The sequence below is a fragment of the Macaca fascicularis genome, chromosome 5 (genome assembly GCF_037993035.2).
Source record: "Macaca fascicularis isolate 582-1 chromosome 5, T2T-MFA8v1.1".
Taxonomy (NCBI): domain Eukaryota; kingdom Metazoa; phylum Chordata; class Mammalia; order Primates; family Cercopithecidae; genus Macaca; species Macaca fascicularis.
In genome coordinates this window covers 16,785,425-16,796,428 of record NC_088379.1, presented here as the reverse complement: position 1 = coordinate 16,796,428, position 11,004 = coordinate 16,785,425, and the positions used below count along the sequence as shown (strand labels likewise).

Sequence of the window (11,004 nt, the reverse complement as noted above, 5' to 3'; positions counted from 1 at the left end):
TTAATCTGCAAAAATAATCCTGGAGGATAGGTCCTAGTCTTATCCCTATTTTACAGACTTTTTTATCCATCTGTGAAAATGGGAACAACAATATTGATTCTGTTATAAGCCTTCTAGAAGACTGAATAGGATCATTTACAGAATATGTGTGGCACAGATGTTTGTTTGAAAGTCGAAAGCCTGAAGCCTATGGACGGACCTTAGATCAAGCAACAAGCCAGGCCAGAACCCACCCGTGGACAATCAGAGCGGGAGTCTCTTCCAAGACATAATACTCCTCCACTCCTTTCTAGTCACTCTAGTCCCTTGGAGTCAAATCCACTGGCAACAACCTTCCTTAATGGAAAATGTTTCCCCTCCCAAAACGTAAAACAAAAATGAAACACGCAAACAAAACTCAAAGCAGAAAGAGACAATCAGAGCAAGCTTTAGCACCTCTTAGCTCACCTATGCCCCCACTGTCATGCTACTGAAAACAGTGTCTGCCCCATTAAACAGATTCATTACTGCAGAATGTAATGAATGTTAGCGCATCACTGCTCCCACTACATCCTTCTCTGTCAAAAAAAAAGTAAACAAACACCACGTAAAATATAAACATACCCCAAATAGAAGTCAGCATCAACCTAAGGATCCTAGTGTAAGATTACTACACTAACCCAGGAAAATTCCATCCTCTTCCCACCTATTTACAAAAATATCCTCATTGAGAGCTCTGGAAACATTACAAATATTGTATTAGATTCCTCTTCTTGAGGTAGTTCAAAGTCTTAAAACAGAGCAAATTTACATACTTTTCTATACACCACTGAGGGGTAATTATCATAAGACCTACAACCAAAATCCCCATCTCCTGATTCTCAGGCTACTATACTCTTCTCCTTCAGATCAAACTACAGGAAACACACATACAAAGATGAAAAGTCATACAAAAATGTAAAAACAAAGCCACCATAGAAAATAATCTGTATCATCACACTCACAGTCTAAACTTTGCTAAAGACAAAAAAAAAAAAAAAAATTGGTTTATCCAAGCTACAGACATGTTATGAAGTACTCAAGAAATTAACAGTTTATAAAAATAGTGGAAAAATTTTCAATGCAAACATAAAACTAAAATGAACTCATTATCTGGCAAAGAGTTCTTCCAAAATGTCAAGTCCCCAGGAAGGGATATGTGGCCAACCTCACGCACCAGCCCACTCATAGGCCGAATGCCTCTGCCCTTTGCTCACGTTGGCTTCAGAGGTGCAGGGATGTTGGCAGACGCCTGCTCCAGGTAGGCCAAGGAGCCCTGAGGGATGTCGGCGGGCTTTTTGTGCTGCACATTGATTTCCTCCAGCACCTGCTGCCAATGCCTCAGCTTTGTCAAGTGCTTCTGGACTAGTGCGTCTTTCCGCTGTAATTCATTCCTTAGCTCCGACACATCCTGCCGATGAAAGCGATGGAGTAAGTCAGAGCAAACTCAAGAAAAACACACACGGTTCTGGTTGGTTAAAAGGCTAACAATTCAAAACAAAGAGAATCCATTAAACCATATTAAGCCCCCTACTCTGCTTGGCTCCATTATTTAATTAACCCAAATGATAGATTCTGACATAAGTTTATATGGGTTTTCTTTTTTTTTTTTTGAGACGAAGTCTTGCTCTGTCACCCAGGTTAGAGTGCAGTGGTGCAATCTCGGCTCACTGCAGACTCCACCTCCCGGGTTCAAGTGATTCTCCTGCCTCAACCTCCTGAGTAGCTGGGATCATAGGCACACGCCACCACACCCGGCTAAATTTTGTATTTTTAGTAGAGATGGGGTTTTGCCATGTTGGCCAAGCTAATCTCGAACTCCTGACCTCAAGTAATCCACCTGCCTCAGCCTCCCAAAGTGCTAAAGTGCTGGGATTACAGGCGTGAGCTACCACGCCCGGCCTATGTTTATTTTTCTTATAGAAAGTAATATGCAAGTTACAAAATTGAAAAGGGCAGCCAAAAAGAAATCAGATTGATATGGTTTGGCTATGTCCCCACTCAATCTCATCTTGAATTGTAACTCCTACAGTTCCCAAGTGTTGTGGGAGGAACCTGGTGGGAGGTAACTGAATCATGGAGACAGGTCTTTCCCATCCATGCTGTTCTCCTGGTAGTGAATAAATCTCACGAGATCTGATGGTTTTAAAAATAGGAGTTTCCCTGCACAAGTTCTTATCTACCGCCACGTGAGATGTGTCTTTCACCTTCTGCCATGATTGTGAGGCCTCCCCAGCCACGTGGAACTGTAAGTCCATTAAACCTTCTTCTTTTGTGAATTGCCCAGTCTCAGATATGTCTTTATCAGCAGTGTGAAAACAGACTAATACGCAGACTCTATCCCATCCTGGTCCCCAGCCACCCAGTACCTCTCTCCAAAGGTTACTGCTGAGAACCTAAAACACTGAAAATCTGAAACATTTGTTAACAACTGTTTACAAAAAACTCCACACCACTATTCTATCACTTCAGATTATGAACTGTTAAAATTACATTTTCAAGAGCTTTTTATGAACAACAGCATTACTTCCTTTACTAAAGACCCAGTCTTGGACATATCTGCATTGTTATTCAAGTATTCACACCAGGAAATGATCTGACATGATAAACTGTAAGAATATCTATCCCCAACAGCTGGTATCATGAAAGAAAAGAGACTTTTTGATTAATTGGGACTAGTTACTTCAAAAATTGCCCCCAACCAGTAATCTCAATTCAGTGTTTCTCACTGAGGGCATCGCTGGCTTTTTGGGCAGGATGATTCTTCACTCTTCCACATGGCATGGAGCAGATCCTAGCCCAACCCATTCAATGCCATTAAAGCTTCCCAAGTCATCGTGGCAACCCCAACACACTTCCAAATGTCCTAGCTTAGAACAACTGCGATCAACGAAATCCTGAGTTTCCAGGAGCCTGGGTCGAACACTACTTTCTGATTTCTTGGATTCCTGTGTGCAAGGCACTGGCTAAGGCAACTGGGGACACAGATCTCAGTTTTTGTCAAAACAAGCCTATATATGTTATGGCTTTTTATCCTTTTTTCACATGGCAGAATCTTTTAAGAAAAATCTTTCCTGAAGGCTAATGTATGACACAAGTCACATCAGAGCTGTTCTGTCTGACACTCTGCTTTTGGACCCCACTCCTTGGCTCTACTTCTTGTTCAGGTTGTCCCAAACATGGATGACTAGCCACGTTTCACACTGACCTATAAAGCCTGAATGAAACTCACGGGAAACGGGTACATCTCATTTAAAGCATAAAAGGATTCCTGGCACCACTTAGTTATTCCTATAGAGCTAAGATGAAAACTGAGTCCATACCTCTTTGATAACTTGCTCTGGTTTCTGGACAGATAACTGCAATCTTTTTTGTAAGAAAAAACACTCTGTCTGTCTTGCAATATCCAGAAACTTCTGGATACACTGATCAACACCTTAAAAAAAAAAAGGACCAAAATTATTAAAATAAGAAAAACAACAGACTCATGTATCTCCCTCATAAATGAATAATCAGAAGGTAAAAACAGAGCTTTCTCATAGACAACTCAGGGATTTTAATCTTGGCCACAGCAGTAGTAATAACCCCCAACTTCTCATGTGTTAACCAACATTAAAGAGCAGATAATTTGTGCTTTTCTCAGGTTAAAAAAAAAGAGAGCCCTTAATACAGTATAAAAGGCATGAGATCTTTAAAAAGACAATGCAGCTGGGCATGGTGGCTCAAGCCTGTAATCCCAGCACTCTGGGAGGCCAAGGCGGGCAGATCATGAGGTCAGGAGATCGAGACCATCCTGGCCAACATGGTGAAACCCCATCTCTACTAAAAATACAAAAATTAGCTGGGCGTGGTGGTACATGCCTGTAATTCCAGCTACTCAAGAGGCTGAGGCAGTAGAATCCCTTGAACCAGGGAGTCTGAGGTTGCAGTGAACCGAGATCGTGCCACCGCACTCCAGACTGGTGACAGAGCGAGTCTCAAAAAAAAAACACAATGCAGAGGCTGAGCGTGGTGGCTCATCCTGTAATCCCAACATTTTGGGAGGCTGAGGCAGGAAGACTGCTTGAGCCTAGGAGTTTGAGACCAGCCTGGGCAATACAGCAAGATCCCATCTCCACAAAAAAAATAAAAAAACAAATGTGGTAGCTCACACTGTGGTCCCAGCTACTAGGGGGCTGAAATGGGAGGACTGCTTCAGCCCAGGAGGCAGAGGTTGCAGTGAGCAGAGATCATGCCACTGCATTCCTTAAAAGCATGAGAGAGCAAGACCTCTGTCTCCAAAAAAAAAAAAGAGAGAGAAAGACAATGCAGAGATCCAGCAATTAGCATCATAATTTCCAGTTAAAATGGCACATATAAGGCTGGGCGCAGTGGCTCACGCCTGTAATCCCAACACTTTGGGAGGCTGAGGTGGGTGGATCACCAGAGGTCAGGAGTTCGAGACCAGCCTGGCCAACATGGTGAGAACCCCGTCTCTACTAAAAATACAAAATTAGCTGAGTATGGTGGTGCATGCCTGTAGTCCCAGCTACCTGGGAGGCTGAGACAGGAGAACTGCCTGAACCCGTGAGGTGGTGGTTGCAATGAGCACTCCAGCCTGGGCAACAAAAGTGAAACTCCATCTCGGAAAAACAAAAAAGAAAAAGAAACATGTAAAATATAGTACGAAGAAATCAGAAGCTCTGGTTACCTTTAGGGACAGAACTCGGGGAATAAAAAGAAGCACAGGGGACTTTTCTCTGTAAGACCTATTCCAAAAATAATAAAATTTTTTTGAAAAGCAGTACACACCATTGGTCTTCTTCTTTACCTAGTACCAGTATGAAAAGTTCATTATAAATGATTCATTATGGGTGATATAAGATGTCAATTAATAAACTGAACCAAGAGTCAGCAGCTCATAGAGATTATGTGCACACATTTCAGTCCCTGAAATATTCTCTTAGGATAAAAGCAGGACTGAAACACATGAAGTATAAAATTAGCAACTAGGAAATCTTGCTGAAGCCAAGAACATTGTGTACACAGAGGGAATGCTTACCAGTTCGAATTTCTTCCTGATCAGTGCCATTGACATAGTCCTGACTCACCAGAGACGCAAAGCAAGCCTGTGTAATAAAAACGTAGGAAAGAAAAAAATGTCATTCACACATCAAAAATTTTACTCCAGAGGAAGAAATAACTTCTCCTGAAGTCATGTGATAAAGTGGCAGCATCTGTTTGCACGAGATGGCAAGACATCAGGCCAATGGAAACATTTGGTAAACTCAGTTTACCAATTAATTAGGCCCATGGAAGAAGCGCCAGGCAAATGAGCTGCCACCACATTTGGTCTCTGTCCTACCACATGCCCCTTCCCCGTACCTTATTCCACACCAGGCCCAGACACTCTTCCAGCCCCACTGTGGCCTCTTGCTGGTGCTTACACAACTCACATCACCACCCATTCAGGACTCAGGCCAATCTTCTCCCCCTCAGAGAGACTAGCCAGTCTACCCTTTCTAAACTGTGCCCCTCCTGCTCACGCTCCACACCCAAGCACAGTTTTATAGTTTTTCACATAATTAAGTGACATCATATCCATTATTTTCATCCATTATTATCTGTCCCCTACTAGTAGGTGGGAATTTTGTCTGTCTTGTTCACCATTGTCCTCCTAGTGCCTGGAACACTGCCTTGGCACAAGGGAAATGTTTAATAACACATATTACTGACTGACTGGACGGCCTAAAAGGACAAGGTTGGTGTCACATAGATAATCAAGTCCCAGAGAGAGTTATCTCTAAAGGGCACCTATACAGATGCAAATGTGAATCAGCCAAGGGGTTCTGCGCACAAGCAACTCTAAAGAAATGTACCAAAGCAGGCCCACTGCAGGAAGTGGGCAGGGAGATTGGGGAGGCACAGAAAGAGAACAGCATGGCAGGTGGAAGAGCAGGAGTTAGAAAGGAAGCCTCAAATACAGGAAAGCAGAGCTCTGTCAGCAATCAGCAAACTACACTTGGTGTGAGGCAGACAGATCTGAGCTCAAATTTAGAACATTATCTACACGTGAAGGCCCTTTGAGAAGCAAAACTTCTGCCTGCCTGCAGCTCCCGCGCTTGATTTACAGAGAAAGTAAATCAGCAACACAGATTGCCCATTCTCGGGATTACTTTGAAAGTTGACTCCTGGCCGGGCACGGTGGCTCATGCCTGTAATCTCAACACTTTGGAAGGCCGATATGGGCGGATCACGAGGTCAGGAGATCAAGACCATCCTAGCTAACATGGTGAAACCCCTTCTCTAATAAAAATACAAAAAATTAGCTGGGCATGGTGGCACGTGCCTGTAGTCCCACCTACTCGGGAGGCTGAGGCAGGAGAATCGCTTGAACCTGGGAGGCGCAGGTTGCAGTGAGCCAAGATCGCACCACTGCACTCCAGCCTGGGTGACAGGGTGAGAATCTGTCTCAAAAAAAAAAAAAAAAAAAAGGGGGGGCCGGGCGTGGTGGCTCACGCCTATAATCCCAGCACTTTGGGAGGCTGAGGCGGGAGGATCACAAGGTCAGAAGACTGAGACCATCCTGGCTAACACAGTGAAACCCTGTATCTACTAAAAATACAAAAAATTAGCCAGGTGTGGTGGCGGGCACCTGTAATCCCAGCTACTCGGAAGACTGAAGCAGGAGAATGGCGAGAACCTGGGAGGCAGAGTCTGCAGCGAGCCAAGATCACTGCACTCCAGCCTGGGCAACAGAGAGAGACTCCGTCTCCAAAAAAAAAAAAAAAAAAAAAAACGAAAGTTGACTCCTGTTGGGTTTGGGATGTGGGTAGGATGTACCTCCTTTGTGAGACCTATGGCTACTGGAAAATGTCACATCAAGAGGCCAACCAGTCACAAACTGGCCAAAAAAGCTGGGCCAGCTCCCCAGAGCCAGGAGGCCTACCAGATAGGGTGGCAGGAAATCTGATCTCAAGAATTTTACTGCCCTCCACCTGCTTAAGAAAAAAATTTGGGGTCAGACGTGGTGGCTCACGCCTGTAATCCCAACACTTTTGGAGGCCAAGATGGGTGGATGGTTTCAGCCCAGGAGTTCAAGACCAGCATGGGCAATGTGGTGAAACTCTCTACAAAAACAAAAATTAGCCAGGCGTAGTGGTGCGCACCTGCAGTCCCAGCCACTTGGAAGGCTGAAGCAAGAGGACCACTTGAGCCCAGGAAGTGGAGGCTGCAGTGACCCAAGATCGTGCCACTGCACTCTGGCCTGGGTGACAGAATGAGCCTCTGTCTCAAAGAAAAAAAAAGAAAAAAACAGATACACAGGCCTTTATAGACAGTTGGACAGCTGTATTAAGAAGAGAACAGCCTTTTTTTTTTTTTTTTTTTTTGAGGCGGAGTCTCGCTCTGTTGCCCAGGCTTGAGTGCAGTGGCACGATCTTGGCTCACTGCAACCTCTGCCTCCCGGGTTTCAGTGATTCTCCTGCGTCAGCCTCCCAAGTAGCTGAGATTAAGGCATATGCCACCGCAGACCACTAATTTTTGTATTTTTAGTTCGAGATGGGGTTTCGCCATGTTGCCCAGGATGGTCTCGAACTCCTGACCTCAAGTGATCAGTCACCTTGGCCTCCCAAAGTGCTGGGATTACAGGCGTAAGCCACTGCATCTACCTAGAAAGAGAATAGCTTTTTAAAAGCATGGCTAAAACAGAGCCTTTGCCTGGAAAGTAAGTGCCAGTCCTCATTTCCACAAACCCAATAGCTGGCTTTGAGCAAGTAACTTGTCCTCACTGAGCCTCAGTTTCTCTATCCATGAATGGAGGAAATGGAACTAGATGGTCTCCAACGTTCCCTCCAAAATCAAGAGTGCATGAGCTCAATAAATTCCTTCCATCAAAGAGCATGTACTGAGCAGCTAGAATGAGCAGACAGAAACCTCAAGGGGTGGCACCCCAATAGGAATGAGAAGCAGGTAAGCAGGCGCTGCCATGTGCCACTGGAGGCTGTGAAAATTGAGGTCCACACAGAACACAAGGGAGGAAACAGGAAAAGTTCCAAAGAAAATGTGGCCTTTGAATTGAATCTTGAGACAAGACTAGACCGATCGTGATCACCCAGCAGCAGAGAGAGGATCCAGCTCGCACCTCTCCTACTCTCCTTCGCCTGGCTAAATCAAAATGCTTCTTTGGCTTTCATGCTCTCTGGGAAGCCTTCCTTGATGTACACACCTATATGTGCTCCCACAGTACCCTAGATTTCTTCTATCAGAGCAGTGATCGATCCTACAGCAAGGCAACTGCCTGCCGTTTATCACAAGCTTCCTGAAGGTAGGGACTGGTTTTCTCTGTATTCTCCGTATGGATAATCAAGTCCCAGAGGGAGTTCTCTCTCAAGGGCACCTACAGACACATATGTGAATCAGGCAAGGAGTTCTGTGCACAGGCAACTACACTACAGGCTCCTTCAATGTCTGACAAATGTTCATCTAGCACTTGCTATCTACTACCACTGTATTAGCCCTACAGGATACACAATGTGAGGGGTGGGGGTACAAAACAGGTAGTCTCTGACTTCATGCAGCCTGGTTTAATGGTAAGTATTAAAAAGGCCAGAGAAGGGTCCACTAAGGAAGTGATGCAATGAGCTGAGGAGGGGCCTGGAAGCCCAAAAAGAAAACAAATGGTACACATGGGAAAGTCTTGTGTGGCTGGAGTAAGAAAATGAGTCTCGGCCGGCCGGGCGCGGTGACTCAAGCCTGTAATCCCAGCACTTTGGGAGGCCGAGACGGGCGGATCACGAGGTCAGGAGATCGAGACCATCCTGGCTAAAACGGTGAAACCCCGTCTCTACTAAAAATACAAAAAATGAGCCGGGCAAGGTGGCAGGCGCCTGTAGTCCCAGCTACTTGGGAGGCTGAGGCAGGAAAATGCCGTGAACCCGGGAGGCGGAGCTTGCAGTGAGCTGAGATCCAGCCACTGCACTCCAGCCTGGGCAACAGAGCGAGACTCCGTCTCGGAAAAAAAAAAAGAAAAAAGAAAATGAGTCTGAAGGAAAGAACTCAACATGCAAAGCCTGGGAGACCACACTAAACATCTTGATCTTATCTCAAGAGCAACAAGCAGCTACTATAAGTTTTTAAGCAGCAGGGTGCTGGGAGTCAACTTTGGCTAAGATTTGTACAGGGCCAGTCTTTCAACAAGTGCCCAGGACAGAGAGCCAGCTCCCCTCAAGAACAATGCTAGATGCTGCTCTAAAGCTCACCAGTCCCTTCCTTTACCACTTACCATCACCTCAAAGGCGTCTCCTCCTCCTCCTCTCCCTCCTCCTAAACGGTCTCAGTCCTTTAAATCATTTATTTCTGGCTAGGCACGGTGACTTATGCCTGTAATCTCAGCACTTCGGGAGGCAGAGGAGGGTGGATCATGAGGTCAGGAGTTCAAGGCCAGCCTGGCTAAGATGGTGAAAACCCGTCTCTACCAAAAATAAAAAAAATTAGCCGGGCGTGTGGCGGGCGCCTGTAATCCCAGCAACTCAGAAGGCTGAGGCAGGAGAATCGCTTGAACCCGGGAGGCAGAGGTTGCAGTGAGCCGAAACTCTGCCACTGCACTCCAGCCTGAGGGAGAGAGTGAGACTCCATCTCAAATCATTTATTTCTAAATCTTTGTACATCCGTGTAGTAAAAGCATTTTGTCCATGCAGTCTGAATAATACAATCGCTTACAAATTACGTATTTATAATTATAAATGTACCACGGTGCTATTAGATACAATATTAAAAGTCACAAAATTGGGATTTTTATTTAATTTAATTTTATTTTTTTGAGACGGAGTCTAGCTCTGTCACCCAGGCTGGAGTGCAATGGCGTGATCTCGGCTCACTGCAACCTCCGCCTCCCGAGTTCAAGCGATTCTCCTGCCTCACTCTCTTTCGTGTCTGGGATCACAGGCGCACGCCACCACGCCTGGCTAATTTTTGTATTTTTAGTAGAGTCGGGGTTTCACCATGTTTGTCAGGCTGGTCTCGAACTCCTGACCTCGTGATAAGCCCGCCTCGGCCTCCCAAACTGCTGGGATTACAGGCGTGAGCCACCGCGCTGGACAAAACTGGGATTTAAATGTGGAAAAGTTAACTCCAATTTGAAGTTATGTTACTTTATTACTAGACAGGAAGAGCTCATCTTCCATTTTAAAGACCACTGGAAATCACCAGAGCACTTATTTTCACCTCTCTATCTTCCCTCAATACACAGTTCACCTTTCTCGCTACAAGGTAAACTCCTTGGGCAGAACTGAGATTGGGTCATCTGTGGCTCCCTCCCTCCCTCCCTCACCTCCACCATTCCTCTTTCCTCGGCCCCTAGTACCAAGCTGCGCCTGGTAATTTAAGGAAGTCAATTTCCCCTCATAAGAGTCTCTTTAGGATCGTTTAAGGGTGAAGCCCAGCGGAAAGGATACAGGACACAGTAGTGAAACTTTGAGCTCCGAAAAGGCTTAATGAACATGCAGGGATGCAAGAAACGGTGCTCAGGGATGAGACCGACGACCGGTTGGGATGGCAGCAGCCGGCTGGGAATCTGGAAGGGTTCCAAGTTTGGGGTTTAGGCAAACTTCGGGTCCACATTTCCAGAAATCTCGAGTTTACGCGCCCCCGCCAGCAGACCTGAATTGAATACGGGCCACGGGGAAGCCTAAAGCAATGACTTACGTTCTTTAAGCCTCAGTTTCCCTATCTGTAAATTAGTTGCTCGCATCCCTGGAGTAGATACGCGTACGCGCAGTTCACGTTTCAGAAAAAAGGAAAGGCTGGGGACAAAGACGCCCATGTCTTATATTACCTCGAAAGATGACTCCAACTCGTCCACCAAAGTACTGTTGGAAGGTCTAGGAGCGCCTGGAGCTGCCTGAAGAAGCGAAGCTTGGCCCGGAAGGCCCGGTGGGGCCTGAGGGGGCCCGGGTGGCTGCCCAGAAAACATACCCCCTAACGGAGCCGCCATGTCTGGAATGGCGC

The 11,004-nt window shown here is 45.8% G+C and overlaps 1 protein-coding gene across 1 annotated transcript; it reads right to left on the bottom strand.

Moving 5' to 3' along the window:
* Nucleotides 1-720: 720 nt before the first annotated feature.
* Nucleotides 721-11,004, bottom strand: MED28 (mediator complex subunit 28). Its single transcript, XM_005554544.5, has 4 exons — nt 10,832-11,004; nt 5,060-5,126; nt 3,342-3,454; nt 721-1,429 (listed from the first exon to the last, which is right to left on the bottom strand). The coding sequence occupies exons 1-4, from the start codon at nt 10,988-10,990 to the stop codon at nt 1,232-1,234; spliced, it is 537 nt and encodes a 178-aa protein (XP_005554601.1). The 5' UTR covers nt 10,991-11,004; the 3' UTR covers nt 721-1,231.

What these genes read in the sequence shown, in the direction of transcription:
- MED28 (XM_005554544.5), bottom strand. Translation starts at nt 10,990, where the DNA reads ATGGCGGCTCCGTTAGGGGGTATGTTTTCTGGGCAGCCACCCGGGCCC. An exon ending in TCAGGAAGAAATTCGAACTG is followed by an intron (nt 3,455 to 5,059) that starts GTAAGCATTCCC and finishes TTTTTTTTTAAG; the next exon opens with GTGTTGATCAGTGTATCCAG. An exon ending in CAGAGCAAGTTATCAAAGAG is followed by an intron (nt 1,430 to 3,341) that starts GTATGGACTCAG and finishes TTTCATCGGCAG; the next exon opens with GATGTGTCGGAGCTAAGGAA.